The sequence below is a fragment of the Ailuropoda melanoleuca genome, chromosome 10 (assembly GCF_002007445.2).
Source record: "Ailuropoda melanoleuca isolate Jingjing chromosome 10, ASM200744v2, whole genome shotgun sequence".
In the NCBI taxonomy this organism is placed as follows: domain Eukaryota; kingdom Metazoa; phylum Chordata; class Mammalia; order Carnivora; family Ursidae; genus Ailuropoda; species Ailuropoda melanoleuca.
Window position 1 is genome coordinate 78,948,469 of NC_048227.1, and position 26,226 is coordinate 78,974,694.

The following is a 26,226-nucleotide window of genomic DNA, read 5'->3' on the forward strand; positions in this document are numbered from 1 at the left end:
CTCTCTATATCAGAGACACAATGAACACTAGCTCCTCCTCTGATGGTGGCCATCTGATGTGGAATAGTTTCTGAATCCCTCAGTTTCCATTTCCTCTTCTCCAAAATTGGGATTATAAGTCCTATTCTACCTACTGGAATTGTGTGAAAACAAATTAATGGAAATTATACATATGGAACCACTTTATGAACTACAAACGAATTTACATAAGCATTTTGTTATTTGTATTTTAGTAGATACAGACTTCTGTTCTGGTGGTCGTTGGGTTGTCTGGGTAGGAACTCACTAGAACATATTTATAAATAGTAAGTATAATTTAAAAAGAAGAGTGCTCTCAGTTCATCATTTACAATCTCTATAATATTTTGGGAAAAAAGTAGATCATAATTACACGCTATTTCAGTGAATCCATTTGGCCACATTCTCATGACATGTTTTTTAATTCTCTCCTTAACCATATCCCCTCAAAAATCTATGTGTACCTTTCACCCAATTATATCGGTCTCTTTCATTTTGAAAAGTCTTAATCAGTAGAAAATTCTTCCTTATATTAAAACAAAATCTATGCTCCAAAATTTCTACCAGCCACCCTAATTCTTCTTTGTGGTACTGCTAAGAATGAATAAAATCCTTTTTTCTACGTTGACCTTAACATATTCAAAGCAGAACTTCCCATTTCTGCTTCAAATGTTTCCCTACAGCACTCACACATCACCATTTTTTCTTTCCTCCTCTTTTTCCTTCATCACATTCCTGAGATGCCATCAACCAGTGGGTCCAGTGTGTGTCACTGTGAGAAGGCAACCTGCTTGTAATCATTTCTCATCAGCTCAACTGCCAACATCTTTGTCCCAGACGCGTTCACCTCGCAACTGGCCAATCACCACAGTCTCCTGGTTGGTATTATTTTTTCCAATCTGGTCCTTCTAGAGTCCTTTCTCAATTCAGTACCCAAATCAACTTTGTTTCTGTCCTACGATGGTTTCTCTTTGCACTTAAAACCCGAAGTTTTTATGTCGCCTATAAAGTCCTACGTGATCTTTATATCACCTGTAACATCCCTCTTGCTGTCAGACCTCTTCATTTACCCTCTCCCGTATTTCTCTCTGTTCCAGCCAAACTCGCCTTCTTGCTGTTACTTGAACACGCTACGATCATACCCACCATAAGGTCATTACATTGGCTCTTCGCTCTGCAAAGAGTACACTTGATATCTTTCCATGGCTGGCTCCTCACCACAGAGGTCTCTGCTCAAACGTCACCTCCTGCCATGGATTGAATGTTTGTGCCCCCTCACTCCCAAATTCATATGTTGAAATCCTAACATTCAAAGTGATGGTATTAGGACCTGGGGTCTTATGCCCTCGTGGGATTAGTGCCATCCCAAAAGCAGCTTGAGAAAGCTCCCTACCTCCTTCTGCCATATGGGGTAACAGTTAGAAGATGGCCATCTCTGAGAAAGTCAGTCCTCACCAGACACTGAATCTGCTGGAGCCTCGATCTTGCACTTCCCAGCCTCCTGAACTGTGAGCAATAAATTTCTGTTGTTTATAAGCTACTCTGTCTATGGTGCTACGTTACAGAGCCTGGACAGACTAAGACACTTTCCCAGAGAGGCATTTACCACCCTACTGACAACAGCTACATGCTTTCATTTTCATAACATCTACTAATACCTGAAATTTTATATTTATGTTATCACCCCTCCCCCACTCTAGAATATAATCCCAAGAGGGCAGAAATAATATATACCTTGTTTATTATTTTATCATAAGTAGTTTCTATGAAGAGCAATTGTGCAGAGCGAGTGAACATAGCAGGCCTGAGAATTCCATCCTTAGAAATGCCTGTTTGGAAGGCTGACCTCTGGCTGGTGTCAGCAAACCTAAGTAGTAAACAATTTCTATCCTGGTATAAAGCTTCCTCTAAATGAAGAGTGACTCATTCTGCCTCGACTATTTGCACAAACAATGCAATTTATGTTGACCATCTGCTTTCCTTCTAGGAGTCTAGATTTTAGTATTTACTAGGCAGAGGATACCTATGTAACCAGCCCTTAATAAACACTCCCGGTACTGAGTCTCTAATGAGTATCTCTCGTTGACAACACTTCATGCATGTTGTCATACTTCGATGCTAGTAGCGTTAAGTACGTTCTGGGTGAATGCACTTGTGAAGGTGCTTGGACGCTTGCACTGGGTTTTCTCTGGACTTGGCCCATGTGCCTTTTCCTTTTCTTAATTTTTCTTCGTATTCTTTCTCTGTAATAAATATTAGCCATGAATAAAATAATAGGCCGAATCCTTTAGGTCCTCTTAGAAAATCACTGAACCTGATGGGAGTCTTGGGGACCCTGGACATACCAACCAAGAAGCTCACGTTGTCACCCCAGCTAAAAATAAGTAAACAGAACAGGACTTCAGATAATTCCATAATGTGGTGATAAATCCAATACGAAAATGAATCCCATCCTTCTCTGAGGTATTCTACCCCACTACGAAATTCATTTACTACTTACGTGACTGGCCTATAGATCTCCTTAACACCAATGAACTGAAGTTGTTCCATGATGTCTGGAATACTTGCACATCGAGTAAGATTAATTCTTGGGTAATAAAGAAGGTATGAGAGACACATTTCATTCCTGGTGCTTAATCCTCCCTGAAAATGGAGATGTTTTATTTAGAAAAGTATGCGTTCCACCAACTCCGACCTGAGAGCACACAAGCCACCAGTGTCATACAATTCCATCCAATACTGAAATGTAATAAATCTGAAAGCTAAGCAATAATATACTGACGATTTGGTTTTTAAAAAGGTAGAGACACATTGAAAAATCAATACTATGATTTCCATCTCTTTAAAAGTTGCCTCTCTTAAACAACCTAATAATCTCTTTCGAGTTCTGTTCATATGATGTAAACTACCCTTCACAGTGAATATTTCAGAGGATTATGGGGAAGTTTGGTTAACATGGCACCAAACAGTCAGGTTCATGGAATCTTTGCCTGACTGCACTGAATTTTCTATAATCTCATTGTCATGATATAAACATGATATAAGCATCAGAAGACACCAGAGAGAAGACAGATGTCACATTTTGAATCTAGGTAGTAAATTAGCTACTGAAAGTAAGAAGATCAACACTCCTCAGGAGAACAGAATCTAGAACTGTTACAACATATTATCTATAGTGTCAAATTTTCAACCAAAAGTTATTAAACATAAAAAAGAATAGGAAACTATGATCTGCACTCAGAAAATAAAAAAGTTACCAGGAGAAAGTGATTGTGAGAAGCTATGGATGCTGCATTTACCAAAACTTAAAAACAGTTAAAAATATGTTAAAAAGTTAACTCAAGTAACTAAAGGCAAATATATTTAAAAAAATGAGTAAACAAATAGAGAATGACACCAGAGAAAGGAAAACATAAAAAAGAAGAAAATAGAAATTCTAGGGTTAAGTGTTACCATCATTGTATAAAAAATTCTCAGAATGTGTTTAACAGCAGATTTGAGATGGCAGAAGGATCAGTGACCTTAAAGATAGAATGGAAATTTTCCAATCCAAAGAGAAAGAAAAGAAAAGAAAAGAAAAAAAGCTAAAAAAAGTGAAAATATCCCAGAAAATATGTCAAAATATGATATTAAGTGTTCCAACATATATGCAACCAGAGTTCCAGAATGAGAAGGAAGAAAGAAAAAGGTAGAAAAAATATTTAAAAAATAATGGCACGTATTGCATGGTGCACTGCGTGTTATACGCAACTAATGAAGCATCAAACTTTGCGTCGGAATCCGGGGATGTACTGTATGGTGACTAACATAATATAATTTAAAAAAATCATTAAAAAAAATTAAAAAAAAAATAATGGCTGAAATCTTCCCAAATATAGTGAAAAAAACATTAACTTACAGACCCAAAAATCTCAACAAATGCCAAAGATAAATATGAAGAGAGCCATCTCTAGACACATCATAGTCATATAGTTGAAAGCCAAAGCCAAAGAGAAAATCTTGAAAGCAGCAAGAAAAAAATGACATGTCATATACAGGGGAACAATGATACAAATGACAGCTGACATTTCATCATAAGTGATGAAAGTAACAAAAAGATACTGGGATTACATATTCAAGGGCTGCAGGGAAAAAGAAATTAACCAAGAATTCTGTATCCAGCAAATCATCTGTTCTTCAAAAAATGAAGGTGAAAAACTTGGCAGTATTGTTCATAGTTCTAAATTAATGCAGTGGCTAAAATGCAATGATTTTACAAGTTGCAAAACTTAATGTTTTGCCCTTGATAAGCAAAGCAGGATTGGGCAAAGGGAGAAGCTGAGGCTGCAAATGATGCCTCAGTAAAAATAATATTTAATTTATTCTTCAGCTAGGATGGCTATTCGGAGTGATACTAAATTGTAGGAAGGGAGCTGGGCATTTGTATCTTCCCATGAATCAGTCATCGGCTGCTTGCTGCCCCATTTCGGGAAGCATAACTTCAGGTGGGGCATTCCCTGATACCAAGGGCAATGCCCAGTGAATGACACGGTTGTGAGTTATCATCTGATATTTTCAGCGGCTGGGGTTTAGCTGCGCTGGCCAGTAGCCAGGCAGACCACCAAATATACACCAAAATAATAATGTATGACATCCGAGGTAAAATATTTCATGTGAACAAAATCCTATATAAGGCACGAGACAAAGCCAACACCAGTGGACTGATCGTACGCTGTGCTCGTTTTTAATTCCCTCTTCCCCATCCTAACTGAAGATGAGGATTATCTTACTCTTCTGTTTATCATTCTGTTGCTTCTCAAACTCTTTCCATTCTGTTCATTGATGTATGTATGCATCCCTAAATGATATTTTCATTTTGTATGTTCTACAACTGGGACACATGACATCGTACCACTCACGGTCTGCTTAACGTGCCCTTTTTGTTCTTCTGATACATGCTTGTTAACACATGTGACTTTAATGCATTAATTTTCACAGATATGTACTACACATATATTCTATGGACATATTATATTGTATTTATTTGTTCTCTTTTTGATAAATAGTTGAGCTGCTCCCAACTTTGTGTTCTCGTGTTGTTACATGTTACTGTGAATATTTTACATATTTATCTCCTGGAACTCTTCCTGCAAAAGGAACCTTAAGATGAAATCGTCACAGGAATGCAAGTGGGGAGAGCATCTATGAATCTCCAGCTTTCAGATGATGTCATGCTTTTCCCCAAAGTGGTTTTATAAGTTTACACTTAGCGGTGTGTGAGGACGCCAGTTTTAGAACATTGGAATTGCAATTTTAAATATTGACAAACTGATGGGTAAAAATATCTCATTCTGGTTTATATTTGCACGATCCTGATCTCAAATGAAATTGAACATCCTTTCCTATGTTTATTATCTGTTTGGGCTTTTATTTCTGTGAAATGTTTGTGTCTGTTCCTGTTTTTCTATGGTTTGTCTTACATTACTGATTTATGGAATTTCTTTTATATGCTGGATACTAGTGCTTTATTAATCCATGTATTGCATTTTTTTTCCAGCTTCAAACTTGTCTTTTTGCTTACTTAATAGTGCTTTTTGGTAACCAGAAGATTTCAAGTAGTCAAATTCATCCATCTTTTATAGTTCATGCTTTTTGTTTTAAGTTCTTACTACCCCAACATCATAAAAATATATTCATATATTTTGCTCCCAATAGTTTTAAGATTTTGCTTTTCACATTTAAATATTTAATCTATCGGGAATTGACTTGTTTGTGTATTGTATACCCAGTTGTGCTAGCATTCTTTAATGGAAAGTTCATTCTTTCCCACTTAAATGGATTCCGTGTCTATTCTAAACCAGGTTTCCTTATAGGGGGTTTGTAGGTCAGTTTCCAGGATTCCTATTATGTACCACTATTCTAATTCTGAACCCAAATACACTACTGATCACCATAGCTTTAAAATAAGCCTTCATATCCAGTAGCTTGTCTCCATCTTTTACTTTTTAGTAGTGTCTGCCTATTATTAACCCTTTGCTCTTCTGTGTAGACTTCAGAATCAACTTGTTCCATATAAAAGCTAAAACTGTAAACTTTTTAGAAATATGAAAAAAAATAAGAGAAAATCTTCACAGCTATGGCTAGGCAAAGATTTCTTAGTTAGGATACCAGAATCTCAAATCATAAAATCTCTCTTAATTTTTTTTACTGGAATTATATCAAATTTATAGGCCAATTTGAATAGAAGATTATCTTTATTTTACGGAGCCTTTCTCTCCATGAACACAATCTCTTAATTTCTTTAGGTGTACTATAATGTTTTGCAAATAATGATTTATAATTTTTTTCCATGGAGATAAAACACATCTAATGTTAGATTTTATTTCTATAGAACTTAGGGGTTTAAAGTGCATTTTCTTGAGATAGATTTTTTTTGAAAGATTTTATTTATTTATTTATTTATTTGACATTGAAAGAGCATGAGCAGAGGGAGGGGCAGAGAGAGAGAGAGAAGTAGACTCCCTGCTGAGCAGGGAGCCCAACGCCATGCGGGGCTGCATCCCAGGACCCTGGGATCATGACCCGAGCCAAAGGCAGATGCTTAACCGACTGCGCCACCCAGGTGCCCCAAGATAGTTTCTTATATACTAAAATACGGTTAGTTTTAGATATTAATTTTGAGGAGGTTTTTTGATGTAGCAAATTATATCCATGAGTAATGTATTTTGCTTCTTTGCTTCTTCCTTTCTGATCCATATGTCTCATTTTTTTCCTTTTCCAGTATAATGTTGAATGGAAATAATGATAATAAATATCTTTGTCTTCCTCCTGATATTAAAGCAATACTTCTAATATTTCAAGTTGTTTGATATTTGCTACAGATTTTTCATAGCTAAGCTTTATCTGGTTAAGGCAATTCTCTCCTATTCCTGGTTTATAAAATGTTCTTTTTTTATGACTGACTTAAATCTTATGAAGGCTTTTTTCTACCCCTATTGACCTGATCACATGTCTTTTTCCTTCTTAATGTACAGCGGTATTAATATATTTTCTATTTGAAACCAATTTACATTCCCTAGCTAAGCCCAAATTGGTCCTAACATTACATTTTTATATTATGTAGAATTTGGTTTGCCAGTACTCCATCAAAGATATTTCCATCAGGTGCATGTTGTTGACCTCTTTCATACTGTCATTATCAATTTTTAGTATTAAGATTATGCTAACTTTATAAAATGAGTTGGTGGGGAGGTATTCCCTGAGAGAGACCATGTAAGGCATGAATGGTCTATTTCTTGAGTGTTTGTCAGGACTCTTCAGTAAATCTGTTGGGACCGAATTTCTCTTTGGGTCAGAAGCTCTAAGGTCATACAATTCATTCTTCCTTTTGAAGTCTTGATTCATCAAAATCCGGACTCAAGCAGATGGTCATTTGCGACCACAGGTATTTAATTAATATGATTTGGGGAGGAAAAACTAAAAGACTAGGATAGCTTTTCATGAAAGGGTCAATAAACTATAGTGTAAATATTGCTGTAGAATCATTAGTTAATCTGATAAATTGCGAAAATAGCTCTGATTTCACTTTTATGATGTTTCATGCTCATGACATTCAGGAATTTTGCCTCCAAATGGGAATGCTTTTTGCTTTTTCTCCTCTAAAATCAAAGTTTATTCCTCCTTCTCCACAAATGAATTTTAATAAAAATAAAAATTTTCTTACCCAAGTCATCCGGACTCTATCTTTTGTGTTGTAACGACACTCGGTAATTAGATTATCTCCCTAAAACATAAAAAAAAAAAAAAAGCTTTCAGATTAGGGTTTTAGGCTGTCTTATGTATCTAATACATTTGTAGGCCAATAGTTTTATTTGCTATGTGAGCAGATTCATTAAAAAATTTGATCCAGGGGAACTGTGATCTACTTAATTCTAAGATTGCTAGTATAATAAACAAGCAAACAAACAAAAAGGTTCTCTCAGGCCAGACTCCACCATGTTCTAGCTGCATGACCTTAGGTAAGGAAAAAAATTATCTGAGCACAATTTATTTATTTAAAAAATAACTATATAAAATCGCTGTTATTTTGCACAGCTTTGTGAAGCAATTAAATGACATAACATGCATTTAGTTCTTAGTGCAGATTAAACACTTCGTACATGTTAGCCATAGATATGAGTTATCGTGATTCCCTCTTCAGTTGTATTATTTTCTTTAAAGGTCTTTAGTCACATCTTTATTTCTTCACAACAGAATTGTGAAGCAAAGTAATAGTTATTATTCCAATGTTTTCTAACCTTTGGAACAATTCAGCATACACAGAAAATCATGTTTTTTATGGCTCTCCACTCAGGGAAATGGACAGGCTATTCATGGGCCAGAGGCAGCTTGTGCTGGGTGCTGGTCCCTAGATTTGATCTCCCTGGCCCACTACTCAGAAGGCCCACGGATCAGTATCTCAACACACTGTCCTTCCACACTGTCCTTCCATAACCCCAAGTATTGTTGCAAGCTGGATAATTAGCTCTGTTCGAAACCTTTGTCAAATGAAAGAATTATCCTTATTTTCATTTTTACTGAAATCAGAGTTCCCAAAACTCTCCTATGGTATAAAAAAAATCTCTGATTTTTGCATCACCAGAATTGCAACCCAAAGGTTTACTGGAAAGTCTAGTAAGAGTACTGTTCGGTACTCAGAATCCAAATTATTCTTTTCTTTTTAAATCAACAACTTGAGTTGCCCCTGGGAACGGTAAGAAAAGTGAGTTTTGATTTTGGAAATCAGATCAAACACATTCCGCCTGGGTTGCACACCACCCACGGTGGGCGGCTTCAAGAATGTCAATACGATGAGCAACTCACGTTACTGGGAGAAAACCTCGCTAAATCGCAGTGGATAGATGCCTTGACTTTTCTAAGATTCAGTGAAAAAGAACAAAACATGCATACTGGTAAGATTGTTTGTTCTTCTTTTAGATACTGAAACTCCTGGAAATTGAAGTCAAAATCGTCATCATAAGCCAGTAATCTCATTTCCTCCCCTTTGCGAAAATGACGGAGCCTGATGCCCCTGCCAGCCAGGTGAGCATGGAGAAGAACAGCAAACACATGGATTCCACTTGGCTTTTCAGCTTCCAGAGCCTACAGGCGGGGCACGCAGAGGAAGACACGATTAGTCCAAACAAGCACATGTTCAGACAGTTCACCATAAAAGAAACTTGGAGGGACAACTGAGAAGAAAATCTAAAGCAATTTAAGTAAATGCTTGAGCAGCCAAACATTTTGAATTTGGATTTTTCGTGACTTATTCCTAGCAGTGTTATCTTTGTGAAGTAACTTTTGTGGGCTTAAAAGAAATGGACCTAATGCTTACTGAGGGCCTACCAGACCATGCCTAAATGTTATCTTTCTTTTTCCTTCTTTTAGGAGGTAAAGAGTCAATCAAAGCTCCTGGCAAAGAGATTCCAGTAACCTGTTAATAGAAACTTTTAAAAGGAGAAATGATTCCCAACTTTCCGAGGTAAGAAAATCAGGTGGAAGAGTGGAATTACATGAATTGCCCGTGGTCCTACAGCTAGTAAATGATGTCATGGCAATTTGAATCATGGTCTAAATAACTCAAAGGGCATAATCTTTCCACTTCATCAGTCTGCCATCTGTCTATAATACAATAGCTTATAATTTATAAAGAATATGATCCATGTTGAAATATGTTTATTTAAGAAAAAGGAATTGTAAACGGAAGTAGCCATTACTAAATACTTTCATGTGTTTTTTCTTATCCAATGTGCATTTTTATGTTAGGCACTCTTGCTCTTTGGTTTGAGTAGGAAGGAAACTCTAAAGCAGAGGAAAGGAGAAAAAAATTTAAATGAATAATGGAAAAAACAAATATGGATAAAAGGTGAAGTCGAGAAATGAAAAAGAGACCACACATACCAAGGTAGAAATTATAAAAGATAAAGTGTCAAATATGAAAAAAAAAAAACCAGAGGACGTAGGTCAGGAAGAAAAACATCCTGGAAGTTATTCTTGTCCAGAACACTACTCTTACAGACTTCAAGATTCAAAAAAGCAGTCAAAGTTCTTGCCACAAAGATAGATAATGGCTTTACAGCGTGACTACAAGAAAAAGATTAATAATAACAAGCATGGGATTTTCCAAACATAGTTTTCCAAGAGCATTGATGAATCTATGAATAGCAGCTCACAGACCTGATGTTCCACATACCTCTTCTAGGCATTCCAGAGTGCAGTGACCCTCAGACCGGAATTCAGGCATCCCTGGAGGGATAGTGTGGAAGAGGCTTACCCAGAGGCCAGCCTCAATCACCCCAGCATCGTACTTCCTTATATCTGTCGTATGAAATAACCTCAGCCCAGAATTATCTATTAAGCCTGGAGTAAGAGCATATAATTAAAAGTGAGTTTGCGTTCTTAAAAAAAAAGTTCTCTACATTAAGTTGAAATGGATTTATTAATTTTCCTTAAAATATCATAAGGGAAAGAATTACAAGTAAAGATTAATAGAGGACAACATTCAGTTTCACAAACAGCAATTAAAACATAAGTCTCCATATTGTCTGCAACCAGTGTTGACTTATACAGTATACCATGGGAGAAACTGTACACTAGTGTATCAGTGCTGTCTAGCTGATATATTCCACAATGATCTAACATACAGACAGACAGAAGGAAAATTCTAAGGTCATTCATTAGAATATAGAAGAACTCAACAAAAGCCTTGTTTTATATTGTTTTCAGGTAAAGTTCAGTAACATTTCCATACAGGTAGAAGCCCCTTGGTTTAGAAACCACCTGCTGATAGAACAAACTACTGATGATTAATTTTCTTTATAGTTTGCCACCATTCTTTTAATCACTCAGCGAACAGTCATTCAATCAGCAAAAAATATTAAGAATCCATTATATGACTAGAAAGCACGACAATAGGCATGCAGGGATGAAAGGTGAGTAAGACACATTCCTTGCTGACACAGTTATAGTAAGGAGGGAGAGAATAAGTCCCAACCCCTTCATAAATTTGTTCCACTGACTTTGAAACTAATTGACTCCTTTCTGCAGGGCTCACTTACCTACCTGTGATTACCAAATTGACACTTGGGAACCATTGGCACATACATAATTTTATATTAATTGGTGTGATTATTTTTAGTTTCTCTTTCTCACTACACTATAATTTCCACCCGGCTTGGTGTGTTTTTCACTCACGTTATATCATTAAGTACAGACCGGAGACATAGTCGGTGCTCAGTATTTGCTAAATAATTGCACAAATCAGTGTAAAAAAATAACTTTGAGTTACTTCTGTTGGGAACTTCGTATTGACTCTTTCAAGTTTCTGGTTTTGGAATATTACGTAAGTAGGTTTAGAAAAGTAGATTCAGAAATCAAATGTAAGTACAAAACCTCTTCATTTCAAAATCATATTACACAGTGTCACTGCATAAATATTTCTGGAGCATATTTATGGTTTTCCTATCGCACAACAAGATATTAATATTTTCTAGTATGATGAATGGTAGCTTTTCATGTGTGCAGTTAGAAAATGTTCATAAACACCATGTTTTGGGAACTAATTTATATCACAAGGAGAAAAATCTATTATCCTGCTTCTTGGAAAGTAGGATGCAAATTGTTTTTTGCAGATCAGTGACCCTGAGTGTCCATTTTCCCTGGTTCAGTGCTGATTAATCAGTGTTGTTCCAGTGTAATTTTTAATAGTATCCTCTTTTACTCTAGAAAGTATCCTAATTCAGATGACAAATGTATAGGTTAATTCTTTCTAACACTGAATGCGTGTTTATTTCAACCACGTTAAGAGAGGACTTACAAAACTTTTAAAAATCACAGGTAAAACATATGAAGAATAAACTCACCCTCCTTGTATGTTGGGTTGTCATAATGGACTTCCAGGAGCACATAACAAGGATCTAACGGAGTGCCAAGGGATAACCCAACATGAGGTGGATAGGAAAAACCCTGAATAAGGAAAATTCCATGAGACGTGCCCTATGAACATCCTCAAAAGTTCTATTCCACTCCCAAACCAACCATTCTCAAAGATATGTCAACATTCTGGAACTCCATAATCTAGAGTGGGTATAACAAAATGGCTTAAGGAGAGAATGGCTTGCAATGGGAAGAAAAATAAGCCACCCTCATATCAGAAATAATGTACAGAGCTTTACTTATAAGTATTAGAACCGTAGGGGAAAAAACATGATCTACGAATGGTGTCCCATCTCGGTCATCATTGGTCCCACCTCTCCACCAATGGCCCAGGCAAAAATAACGGTCTCGCAGGTGAGGAAGGCATCAGGCATGTTGGGGTGGTAGCACTCGTGGCCGTAGTCCAGAACGCTGTCGTTAGAGCTGCTGCTGCACTGATAGAGAAGGATGTGGTGGACCAGACTTTCGTGGCCTCTCTGTATCACTGGCTCCACCTGAACAAGCGCACAGGAGAGAGGGTGCCATGAATCAAACCGCCCTACAACCCCTGCGGTGAGCAGGAAACCAGCATAAAAGACGATCAGGTTTTCAAAGGAATCGTGCTCTCAACTATGTAATGGTTATGATGTGGTTCAAAAACAATTTGTTCTGGAGAAGAAAACAATGATGATGACGGTAATGATGGCAACGGCAAAGATGAGATAACCCATGGGGCGCCTGGGTGGCTCAGCCGGCTGAGTATCTGGCTCTTGGTTTCACCTCAGGTCATGATCTCAGGGTCTGGACATCAAGCCTCACGTTGGGCTCCTGACTCAGTTGGGAGTCCGCTGGAGGTTCTTTCCCTCTGACCCTTCCCCCACTCATGCACACGTGCTCTCTCCCAAATAAATAAGTAAATCTTAAAAAAAAAAAAAAAGGACGAGATAATGCTTTCCTCCAATAATCATAGGATTTATTGATCTGAGTTTTGAACTCACTTTTATTTTCCTTATTCTGTGTGGCAGCTGTTTCAAAGCCTGCTTTCTTCTAGGTGACTTTGCCCTTGGTTCCCTTCCCTCTTTTTTCTTTTCTTTTCTTTTTTTTTCCGCCACATTAAAAAAAAAAAAAATCAGGGCTGTAGATAGACATAAACTCCTCCAGTCTCCCTCTTTTCCATCTTAAAATATTATCTTTATCCATCCTTATTGAAGGTGATAGAGGTCTCATTCATCTGTTATCTATCTATCATCTATCATCTATCCATTATCTATCTATCATCTATCTATCAATCATCTATTTGTCTGGTGCTAAGTATAGTGCTGGACACAAAGTAGAGCTCAATAATGGATATTTTCATTTTAGTGATTAAAATAGAATTCTAATAAGAATCTTACTATTAGAATTTGGGAGAGAAAAGAACATTGTAGTGATGTGCTCCTGTGATACCGCTCAAATTAGGAGAGGGAAAGTAGAAACCAGTGAACAGAGAATGAGTGGTCAAGTTGGTTCTCATACTGACAGCACAATGCATGTGAACATGTTCCTTCCGTTGTCCCTCCTGTGAGTTCCCTTCATAATCCCTGCCCACCTTGGCCCGGGGAACTCAGAAGCAGCTAAGCGCATCCAGAGGTCCCCAAGTACATTACCTGCAGGGGAAGTGCAGGGTTCTTTGAAACCTCCATACATCTGCTAAAGAAGCCCTGGTGTGTCCCCAAATTTCCAAGACTTTACCTGCCTTAGAGCTCAATGCCTTTGCCTTTATCCCTAACTACTCAAAGACAGGCAAATGCATTTTGAAACCCTTGCTTGTTCTCTGCTTTAGACATGCATATAAAGATAACATGCTTTTAGCTATTCTCTCACAAGCAAATGGAAGCAGCCGCACAGGAAAATGGTACGTAGTAGGCAGAGATCTGAATAGGCAGCCGGGGGTTCCACTTTATAACCCAGCTTGCCTTTGTGTTGCACTGTGAGTCATGCCACGGCTAACCCACACGCACATTTCTAACATCACATTCACAGACACAACATCGCACATGGCTTTGTTTGCACTTGTCTCATCTCTAAAGGACCGCGCACCCTGAAGGCAGAAACTATTTTCTGTTTTGCTTGAAAATGACAGTTATTGTTCGGGCAAGGTTGCGGAATACCTCTCACAGAAGGGTAACCCAGGATTTCCATCAGACTGTAGCTCCACACCTCGCTGGAGCTCTCTTGGGAGATTTCACTGATTTGGGCAACTCAGCACTCCAAGGGAGATGGGGCACCGCTAGTATGTCCACTGGAAAAGAGGGACATGAGACGTGTTTGCGAAGTGCCTTATCAGTTGAGGCAGGACCTGCAGGCTGTGCTGAGCTCCACACGGTGGGTCCAGAGAGGAGCCCTTAGGGCAAAGGAGAGCTGGCTGTTGCCCAGGCAGCTACAGAAAGCAATGGCCTTCATCGAGGCGCAGCGAGAGAGGACTGAGAATGTGCATGTGGAATATAGTTATTAAGCTGGGTGGTGCCTGCCTTTAAGGGGCTTCACGTCAACTTCTTGAAAGAACCTTTTAGGAGCAAGTGCTTTTTTTTTTTTTTTTTTTAAACACCGTAGGTGCTGAAACCAACACCAAGCTTCCAAGCTACCAATGCATTCTAGGACTATTACTATTCCCAGAATGTATTTTATTTAGCACCTACTCTACTATCTGCCAGCCACTGGATTCGTCATTTTGTTTAATATTGACAACAATCTATCAGGTTAATGTTATTGATTCCATTTTACAGATGAGAAAACTAAGACTCAGAGGATTAGGCAACAAGCCCCAAGTACCATAGCTAGGAAACGGTAGATGGGGATTTGAGACTAGGCTGGACTGACCCCAAAGTCAGTACTCTCCCAGCTGCAACATGTCATTGCAGGAGATGCGTCAGGCCCTGGAAGCTTCTGCCAGGGAGAGGGAGGATGAAGACTGGGAGCCTTACGTCTGGGGGGGAGGGGTGGTCTCCTGCCCTCCTTGCCACCCCACTCCAAGCGTCCCTTGGCCCTTAGGGAGATGAGACTGATGGTGGCCTTTTGATATGTTCTTTCCTAAGAAGAGCAAAGAACAAAATCTCTCTTCAAAACCTGGTGTGGTCTTCATAGAGAATTAAATTGTAATCTGACCTCCAGATTACAAACTGAGGGGACAGCCTGCAAGTTTTTCCCAAGAAAAAAATACATTCATAAGATAACAAGGGAATTTTCTGCATGCAAAACTGAGCACTGTTCATAGGAGAAAATATGAAAGCCTGGAAGAAGCAAAGCTCTTGGCTAAATGGAAAGGATGTGAGAGATGAAAGTACAAACAAAGAAAGAAAAGTGAGAATAACTATTGAAAGAAGGCGCCACAAATATCAGAGGAAAAAATACAGGTTATCAAACTCCTAAAGAATAGAAGAATTTCTGGAGCAGGAATTTTAAGATGACCATGTGGCATAGTTAAGTGAAACCCCGAGGATACTCCTATGGGTAGGCAGACCCTATTCAGGGCAGGGGACGCGGTCCAAGGAGCAGGAACGTCTTGACCAGAGTGGGGCTGGCTCTCTCGGTGCCCCACACAGAGTAGAATGCCCCACAGGCTTCCCGCCAGCTTACAGGGCAGAGTGACGCCAGTGCCCTGCTACCAAACCCAGAAAAAGACTGCTGCTCTTTTTTTTATATATATATATATTATGTTAGTCACCATACAGTACATCCCCGGATTCCGATGCAAAGTTCGATGCTTCATTAGTTGCGTATAACACCCAGTGCACCATGCAATACGTGCCCTCCTTACTACCCATCACCTCTTTATCCGCTGCTTCGTCCAGCCATCCTGCAAGCCTTGCAAGCGGTCACAGCACACGTGGTGCCGCTGTTCCTTAGCCCAAGCACGGCTCAGGCTGAGAGGGGACAGCGCCGTGCACAGATGGAGAGAGTGGTCCTCCGCGACACATCCTTCTTGTAGCTGGAAGGCAAGCATCACTCTTTCTTGTGTATTCGGGAATCGCCTGCACAAGAAAGACTCCTCCTTTCGCATCATGGCATCGTTTGAAATAATCATCTAATTTTTAGATTAAAAATATTTCTGAGACAAATAAGGCTGGAGTGAATCACTGCTTCTAAGGGGCAGCACTTAAACAGCGTGACTTATTTTGGTTCCTTCAGAGATGTCCCAATATTATCCCAAACGAGATGGGAATGCCAAAAGTTGCCTCTGTTCAAAAAAATAATACGGAGCTTATAAAAATTGTCAGAGAAGGTCATGGCAACATAAGGTATACAGATGTGGATAAATGGGTATTTCTGAGATTGGAACAAGCATTTAAGTTTATTTTTGTTTTAGGCTGGCTATATGACTGCAGAAGAAATAAATAAAAAGGAACAGAAAGTAGTGCATACGGAAGTGGGTGGCCATGACACCAACAGCTGATGACGTATTAAGCCGTGTTATTGATTCCTATGTTCTCGTACACAGGTGGGATTTACAGACCAGAACAGATGGGAATTACTTACACCCACCTTCACATGCATTAGAAGCAGGCAAGGATGGCCTGGCACCTGTGGATTATCTGTTAGCCCCCATGCACAGCAAAGGAACAGTCTAGAAACGAAATCACAGATGGAATGGGGATGAGGTGGAAGTTTTCAACCTAAAGGATTTATAAGAGCAAAAGAGTCTCCAGTTAGTTCAAGTAACTGAAACTTTGGGTTACTCTTGAGAGGACTTAGCAGTATAAAAGAAAACAAGAAAAAAAGAGAGCTGCTAAGCATAGCCAAGACCAAAGTGGAAATTAACATCCACCATAAAACGGAACCTGGGAATTGAAAATTCCCAAATATTGCACTGTTCTCATGACCTGTCGTCTTCTTTTACCCTCTAATCCAGGTCAGTTTATTTAGCATAATCCCTGCCACACACAGACTGCTTAATAACTATTTATTGAATGGAAATGAAGTCTTTCCATGAAGCTTTTCCATCAAAAAGACTGAGTCAAATTCATTGCCTCTTAATTTCTTGATTGTCTCAATGCCAGGGACCTACCCTGCATCCCACTTCAGCAACCCAATCCCACTGTCTCACCCTGCACTGAAAACCACCCAGAACTGTGCTCCTTCTGAAACTCTCTTTCTGTCCCTCTTTCCTGCTCTGTTGGTTCTTCCACACCTGGTCAGTCTCTCAACCTCCTACTTCTTCCCAGGAGGCTCCCTGAAACAGCTTGTGCACCAGCCCCTCACAATTGACCCAGACCCTCACGACTGTGGTGATCGATTCTGTGATCTTCCCCTTGTGATCCTCCACTTGGGATACTGAAGATACTTTCACAACTATTCATATAAGAGCTCAAAGGTCATGATTCAAATTTGTGCCTCCATGCATCAATCTTTCTTTATTTTACTCCTTGTTCTGTTCCTTGGCTAAGGATGGGCATAACCTGTTCAGTACAGGGGACAAGTTTCAGAAAATGAAAGCACTTTGCTCCCATGGTGAACCTTTTAAAATCTATGTATCGCCCCTAATCAGTCTTGGTAAATGACTCAATTGTTTTGGTAAGAGAGGTAAGAATTTCTCCTCCCTTGGTAGCTGCATGAGGGCAGAGTTGGACACAAAAGGATTGGGGGGGGAATTTTAATTATATAAAATAATGAAATGATCCAGACTCTTACTTGGTGTGACCTTGTTCTATAGAATAGAATGAGATGGGGATAAGACAAAGAGCTTCTAAGTGTGTCAGAATTCCTTAGAACTTAGAACCAAGGCACTATTTCAAAATAGGGGGTAAAAAAACTCTTCATGGAAATGTTTATTATCCTTCTCTCATTAAATGTTTGGGGTCCTTGACAAAACTGTGCCTGCCTGATGGCCTTTCACCAACCCCTACTGGGAAGAGGATTCTGTTCCAAACGACTTCTCCAAAAAGCCACTGAGCATTGGCAAACTTAAGAATCCACATGGTTTTGCAAACCTCAAATACCAATTGCCTCAACAATAACAATAAAGAAGCATATTTTTTGCTTTATTCCCTTGTACTGGGTTGAAGAGTGTCCCTCCAAAATTCGTGTCCACCTGGTGCGTCAGAACGAGCCCTTATTTGGAAAGAGGGTCTTTCCAAATGGTATTAGTTAAGATGAAGCTTCACTGGCTTAGGATGGGTCCTAAATCCAACGATTAGTGTCTTTATAGAAGAGAAAGGAGGAGAAGATTCAGACTCAGACAGAGAAGATGACCATGTGAAGTACACAGAGATTGGACCCAGGCTGCCACAAGTCTGGGAAAACCGGAGACCATCAGAAGCTGGAACAGCCACGGAACGATTCTTCCCTAGAGCCTTCAGATGGAACATGGATGGCCCTGCTGATGCCTTGACTTTGGACTTCTGGCCTCTAGAGCTGTGAGAGAACAAATGTCTGCTGTTTCAAGCTACCTGGCTTATGGTCACTCATCATAGCATCCCTAGGAAACTAATACATCCTCCACTCTCAATTTTTTTTATCATAAACTCACAATTCACAGATTTGTACGCTTACACCTAGGTCATGAATATCCCTGCATTTGTTTGAGACACAAACGTATTATAAATATACATTGTTTCCTCTTGCATGATTGAGGTTAAATAATTCCATATGGTTACTTAGTCTAAAGGCTATTTTACTTGATGAATATGCAAGTGTCCTTGAGAGAGTTAAATAAGTTTTATTATCTATAGCTAAGTATATGTGTATCTTACTTTAGTTTTTACTTTTGGAGGGTAAAAAAAGGAGTTGGGGTGGGGAGGAGTTCCCTTCTTAACTTGTCCAAGGATACTGAGCTCAGTGTGAGAAAAACAGGAGGTTATTAGAGCTCTTATGAGCAATTTTCCTATACTTATTCTTCCAAGTCTACCTATTTAAGATGTTGCTTGTTGAAACACGAGTAGAACATAACTCTCCAAAAACAACATGCAATTCAACAAATTAAAAATTAAAACAAAAGGAGAGAGGTGATGGGTGGAATGTGTAATGAGCTGGAAATTTGGTAAATCTCCAGCACTTTTCTTCCTGCCCATTCTTGTTCCTGGCACCGTGCTTTACATACCCACCCCAGGCACAGGCTGATGTCCACGTAAAAGCCAGTAAACCATCTCTGACAGAGGTTATCCAGAGGGCAGCTGGCTCCTAATGCAATGCTGCCTATGAAAACATTTCAGCCAGAACTGGCAGTGTAGACAGATGATTATAAAATCATGCTGATATGTTCATGGGACTATGGTAAGATAGTAGATAGTATCCACCTGTCTTGTCTTCCTTATCCTCATCCCTAATGGGGAGATCTCTTTTAGCATAACAATATATTCCACTTATAAGAGACAACCAAATTGAGCAAGAAAATGGTATCATTGTCTCACAAGTAATCCACTCTGAAAAAGGTCAGAGTTCAAAGCACAACTTGACTTGCTGATGTGGTGTCAAGGGGCCCCAGCTTGAATGGACTTGGCAGCTAAAGCTCAGGAAGTGATAGTTAAGCGGAATAGAGATGAAGAGAAGGAATGAAGGGAAGGAGACTTCTGGGAAATAATTTACCCCCTACCACAATCTTGATTTCTTATGGAAGCTACCATCTTCATGTGTGGCCATGCTCTGTCAGCCATAAGGGACCAGTTCAGGAATGGGTGCCCAACCCATCAATCTTTCCTTGGGATTTTAAAATTATGAAAAAGAACTTATCACCTTCTGGAAGCTGGACCTTGTGGAAGAAGTCAGTATGTGGTGAGATCCAATAAAGTTGGTACACAGAAAAGTTCCCAAGACAAGATAGTCTCAGCAGGGCTTGAATACTTAAGTTGTTCCTGCAACCAGCTGTATCCCTGCCCTTCTCTGGCTTACTTGTTCAATCTATCCTCTTATTTCATGAGTCAATTCCTTTCTATTTCCAAAACTAGTTAAGGTTGGCTTTCCGTTATTTGCACCCAAGAGTCTTGATTTAGAATCAAACACAAATAAATATATATCATCAATTCATCAATTGTATTTATACATGTGGTATCTGAAATTGTCTTTTTTTTCCCCCTTAGGAACTTTTTTTTTTTAATTAACTCCAATGTCCTTAATTCATAATAATCTCTTAGGAACTTTTTACCACATAAAACTATTTTATTTGTTTTCATTTTACTTTTTCATTTTATTTACAATTCTTAACTGGATCTGGGTACATTAATAACAAAGTTCCTTCAATCAATGCCCTCGAAAAGCAAGATGGGAAATATAATCACCCCCTATAAACACACAAATGTCTCTCTCCCTTGCTTACTGACTCCTGATATATTCCACATAGGTATTTAGTATTAAGGCTGGCTTATTTTGAGGTTTTATTTTTTAAGACTTATTTATATGTGACCAGGAAAGTCCCAGGGAAGGGGGATAGTAATTCTCTAAGCCATAGCTCTAGTGTTAATGTTTTCTGATATTCTTCCAAGGAATATCACCTCTGTGACTTCCGGCCGTACAAACGAGTATGCTACCAGCACTGCGAAGCAGTCCACTACTCCATTTTCATCAGTCTCAAAGACTGGGACAGTCACTGTCCTGACACCCATAGCAACACCAGGGGTTTCTACAAAACTGACTTCCCTCACCTCAGTTTCACAAAACATACACCAGAAGCCATTGACAATGACCATGACCACAACCCTCAGCAGTCAAGCGACATCTGCTGCTCCATCAGTAACAAGTATGTATCAGAATCGACCCATGTTTCCTATGCTGAAAACAGTTGTGAAATGTTACCTGTATGTCACTGTGCCATTCTGCAAAAATAGAACTGTAGACAATGACGTCATATTAAATAAATTAGTGGTATAGATCTTAGTATTCTTGCTCCTGTAGAAAAACGAGTTTCCCACTTAATAAAGCAGAATAATGACTGTGAACAAGGGAAGTGTGCTACCAGGGACTTGTCCTTCAACATGGTTTGAAGACGTGTCATGCCTTTAACCCTGGGCCCTCATCAGGGAATAGAATTAGGCAGCATCAGTCTCTATGATTTCTAAACCAAATGGCTAACTTTGGTTTTCATTCATTTGGGCCATAAAGATATTTTCAAACGGTATTAGAATCCAATCACATGTATCAGTGTCATTGTTCTTCATTTTTGGTATTTGTTTAAAATATGATGCCTGTGAAACCATAAATTCAGAACCTTACCATTTCCTTTTTAGCATATTCAAAGTGCAGTTCAACCTAAAAGCTAGTGATTACATTTATCAGAACAGCAGACCTTATGGTTTTTTTCTGTGTTTTTATATGTTTCTACTCCGTAGTTTTATTACTACAATGTTTGTTTTGAAATCAACTGTAATGTCTCAAGGGCTCTTGATGCGATAACACCAAAGTAGTTTCAATTCCCAATTTATTCAAAAGGAGAAATTGCAGTGAGAACTGTTTACTCAGATTGGATCTGGTTGCAAGGTGACAGCTGTGTTGCCCAGACTTACTGTGAAGCCGTGAACTCTTCAGAGGCCTAAGGAAAGAAAAATTCCCCAAATCGCACTGCCCCTGAGGTTGTGGTAGAGGATCCAACTCCAGCACCACAAATACTCACAGATGCTCGGGTTGAAGCCCCAGGGCGAGGGGGCTGGGACCCACTGGGGCAAGGAGAACCCGGCAGTCTCTGGACACAAAGCAGGCTAGGGAGCGACTCTCTACCAGGACACGCTCTCTTCCTCCATTCGGCGTTGTTACGTAGCAATTCAGAGTGTTAGCTTATTATAATGTTATTTAAAAGCACTAAAGCATGTTTTGTTTTGTTTCGTTTTTGTCTAGTCACAGCAACTATTAAATCTCAAGAAAATATACAGTATCAAAATTTGATATTGGCAGCTTTGTTGGTGTTGTATTAATACTAGAAGTTTTGTCAATTCTTGACACTGGAGGCAAAATGGATTATTGAAGAAGAGGCATTCAGTATAGAACCATGAGAGTTTTGATTGGCCAGGACGTTATTATTTCTCTATTTCTATAAATGTCACAATAAAATACCAGAATGGGGCCATGGATTTATGAATTACATTCCTATTAATCCTCTATGCCCGAAGTAAATCGTTGAAAAATGTGCAACGCTTCACAAATTTGCATGTCATCCTTGCTCGGGGACCACGCTCGTCTGCTCTGTATGAGCCGATTTTGGTGTATGCACTGCCCAAACGAGCACCATTAAGACTGTTTTACTTAATGAATATGCAAGTACCTTCGAGAGACTTAAAATATTATGATTTACAGTCATTTATTTCTGAATGTGAAGTAATTAGATTCTTTTGCCAAACCCCTCAAGAATATAAACACAAACAAAGCAGAAAATTGTTTTTGAGAAAGTTTGTAACGGCATTCTTGTGTCTCTTGTTCTTTGAATTTTTAATAGATTATTCATGAACCCTAAGGTAGCTTTTAGCCCTATATTAACAAATATTAACATTCAGTTAACTGAGATAATCAATAAACTAGAGGTCACCTAGCTTCTTTAAGCAATGTTAAATTAATACCTAGATGGCCAGCAAGGAGTAGGGAAAGACCTGGAGGTCAGGAGACTGAGTTCGCTTCTTGGCTGTGCCACTGAACAGCTGTGTGACGTGACTGAGCAAGTCCAGCACACTAGCTGTCCTTCGATCAGACTCGAATGCTCTAGTCCATGTATAGACTAGCTGAATATAATAATGAATATAGATCTATGGATCTATAGATCTCTATGTATATCTATTCATTTAATCCTCCAAACAACCTCATGAGCTTAGGCAATAGAATTATCACACATTTTATAAATGCAGAAGATAATGCCCGCGTAAGTTAAGAAACCTGCCCAAGTGTCGGAGCCCGGATTTGGACCACTGGTGACCCAGATCAGGCATCGGGGCTCCTAACCACCACCCTGATATATTCGTGTCTTTAATGGCAGGGGAGTAAATGAGACAGTGTCTGTGCTCTACCAAGGTCACTTCAGGGTCACTGAATCTTTTCTGTGTACCGGTCACCCAGGCTCTGGGGGGCCTGATTTCTCAACACTCGTACCTGTGCCTTTCTTCAAAGGCCTGACCTTGGGCTCACTTTGCAGGGAGCAAGAAATGCCAGAAAATGTACATGACTCTGAGGAAGGTGAGAGGAAGGCGGTATGAATGTCCAGCAACTTTGGGTCAGATGGGACAGACTCTAGACAAAATTTATGCTTTCCATGGGTGCTATGGACTGAATATTTGTATCCTCCTCAAATTCATATACGGATACTCTAACCCCCAAGGTGATAGTGTTGGGAGGTGGTGCCTTTGGAGTTCAATTATGTCATGAGGGCAGATCTCTCATAAGTGGGATCAGTGTCCTTATAAAAGAGACCCCATAGAGTTTCCTTGCCCCTCTCGTCATGTAAGGACCCAGTGAGAAGACGGTCATCTATGTGGAAGTAGATCTCACCAGACACCAAATCTGCTGGTACCTTGATCTTGGACTCCAGAGCTGTGAGAAATAAATTTCTGTTGTTTATAAGCCACTCATTCTAATATTCTGTTACAGCACCCCACGTGCACTAAGACATGGGATTAGGTTAAAGCTGGAAGTACAATGCAATAACGCCCTTGTTTGACTGTTCCCCTTCCTTAGTCTTACTCTCCCGCCTCGTGTTCTCTCCCGGCACTTCCTTAATCAGTCATAAGCACATAAATCCGTGTCTCAAGGGACTGCGTCTGAGAACCTAATGTAATACATGCAGCATAATGGGAGATCATTTTTTGGACAACACTTTTGGGGGTTTGAATCCAATGTTGGGGGTTTAAATCTTGTTCCATTACTTTCTTATTTATTTATTGACTTATTTATTTTTATTGAAGTATATCTGACATATAACACTGTGTAAATTTCAGGTGTACAACATGTGGATTTGATCCACTTGTGTACTGTAATATGACTGCCATTATTATGAAATGCTAAAAGACCAGGTCTTAATTATTCCCACCCCAAAAAAAGAATTGATAATTACGTGACTTTCTATCTCTGTTTCCTAGTTGTTCAACTACCCTCTAGCTCAGTTTCCTTATCAGTAAGCCAGTGGTAATAAGGTTCACTTATAAGATTGCTTGAGAATCAAATAGCTGGCACTTCTGAAGCACGACACACCTTGTAGGTGCTCAGAGAATGATGTGAGTATTTTTATTGTACGTTGGATCCTGGGTTCTAAATACATGTTTAACATTGCGCCCAAATAGATAACAAACAAATCTATACAAGTAATCCATTCACAAACTCCAGTATTTTGAAATCTAATTTTAAGACTTTTATGTTACAAATACACAGGCAAAAAAAAAATATTGCCATGGTCACATGTTTTATTACAAAGTATGTAATGATATGAAATATATATTTCTGTGTACCATGTCCATTTACATAGGACTTAATTTTCAGATTTTTATGTATAAGACAGTATTTTCTCTATAGAGTTCTTTTTCTGAAATGTGATCTCCCTCCTTTCTCCAAAAGAAACTTAGCTACATTGACATTTCTTGTATGTATTTATGCACAGTTTTGAATATAAATTTTCCTTATCTTTTTGCTCTGAAAATCTTCTCTCAGAGATGTCCTCCATTCATTCATTCATTCATGCATTCACTCAACTAATTAACTGAAGACAAAAAGTACCCCACCTGTTTGGCTCTTTCTCAGATGCCAAGAAGTAAACAAAGATACATCAAACATGCATCTGACATTCACCCAGTTTATATTCTAGAAAAAGAATAGAAGTTATATTCTAGAGAAGTTAAGGGCAGAGAACTATAACGTTTGGTTGCCTTCCAGCACCAATTCCCCCAGAAGACTTTTTACCAGGGTCCTGAATTTTTTAGCCACACCATTTGGCTATGAATGATTCCCCCTTCCCTTGAGTGGCCTAAACCCATCTATGTGATCCCATCCTTGAAATGAACCTAAGTTGGCCAAATCACAGGGACTTTTACATGGTGGCTGACAGAAGAGCTGTCCTCCCAACATATGAAAGAGAAAGTGCTATTTCATGAGTTCAGGCTGCTATTTTTCTACCATGAGGGAAAATAGCCTAAGGTTGAGGACCACACAATGTTAAAGGCAAAGTTCAAAAATGAAGCTATAGCTCTTGAAACATCGTAAATCTCTGGGCTATGGGATTTGCTTGAAATAAACCCAAGCAACATTCAGTTGAAATAAAAATGAGTTTGATGCTGATAGTTATTAAAGGACAATTATTTTCTTCGGCCACCTTTTGTCTTTCTCCTCTTTAGACCACGAACACTGAGAGGACTACCCAAATCTGGATGAAGTCAGAAACTTTGTTAATTCATACTTCTGAAAAACACAAAAAGAAGTTCCCAAAGTAGTATTTGAGTTCTATACTGCATTTGAAAACCACATTTTTTTCATGAGGACCCTGAATATTTAGAGCATGCCAAAGCATGACTCATCCTAATTTATCTTTCTCATCTTCAAAATGTTCTCCAAGTTACTGTCTAGGCACAGCGTCCACTCTGGTCCACAGGTCGTACAGCCCACCTGGATGACATCAGGAGCCGCCTACTTGTCCTCTTGGATACTTAAGAGGCTGCTTTCTGGACAATGCTCCCTCTCCCAACTAATCTTACCAAATCACTTTTCATCTTGTTAATCTAACTGATAATGGTCAATGGCTCCACCCCACCCATCCTGTAGCTGATGAAGTCCACACTTCTATTTCTGACATTCAGGATCTTATGTGGTTTGCTGCACGTGAACTGCACAGTCCCATATGTGTGAATGCTCAGCCACAGGAATCCCTGCCTACTCCACCTTCCCGCCATGTCCTTCTTCCCGCCATGGTTTTGTTCAGCGTTTATTCCATCCAATATGTCCTCCTAGCCACTCTTGAAAGTCCAGGTTTTGGGACACCTGGATGTGAGCCAGGTTGATTAAGCATCTGCCTTAGGCTCAGGTCATGATCCCCGAGTCTTGGGATGGAGCCCTACATTGGGTTACTTCTCCTCTCCCCCTCCCCCTGCTTGTGCTGGTGCTCTCTCTCTCTCTCTCTAATAAACAAATAAAATTTAAAAAAAAAAAGATTCCAGGTTTTGTTTCGCTGGATGCCATGTCTGATTATTTTGGCACACATTTGCCTTGTTTCTCTAAGCTTCTTTCAGGAGACACGGCTATGTGGTAACATTAGGCAAAGACTTGGTTTGGAATTCAATATCTGGCACTTACTAGCTGTATGACCTGAGACAGATTGCTTAACTTTACTGAAACTCAGTTTTCTTATTTACG

General features: G+C 39.2%; 1 protein-coding gene and 1 non-coding gene across 2 annotated transcripts in view; both read right to left on the bottom strand.

Annotated features, from left to right (window-relative positions):
- Positions 1 to 26,226, bottom strand: part of MOXD1 (monooxygenase DBH like 1) — a 96,233-nt gene that overhangs the window by 8,411 nt on the left and 61,596 nt on the right. Inside the window, exons 5-10 of the mRNA XM_034670781.1 lie at positions 12,285 to 12,464; positions 11,898 to 12,000; positions 10,229 to 10,395; positions 8,947 to 9,138; positions 7,721 to 7,780; positions 2,519 to 2,661 (exon numbers count right to left, since the gene is read on the bottom strand). Of these exons, the coding sequence (XP_034526672.1) occupies positions 2,519 to 2,661; positions 7,721 to 7,780; positions 8,947 to 9,138; positions 10,229 to 10,395; positions 11,898 to 12,000; positions 12,285 to 12,464 (845 nt within the window). The remainder of the gene's footprint in view (positions 1 to 2,518; positions 2,662 to 7,720; positions 7,781 to 8,946; positions 9,139 to 10,228; positions 10,396 to 11,897; positions 12,001 to 12,284; positions 12,465 to 26,226) is intronic.
- Positions 22,030 to 22,135, bottom strand: LOC117804313. The gene has a single exon (XR_004628651.1). It is a non-coding gene; the product is annotated as a U6 spliceosomal RNA (small nuclear RNA).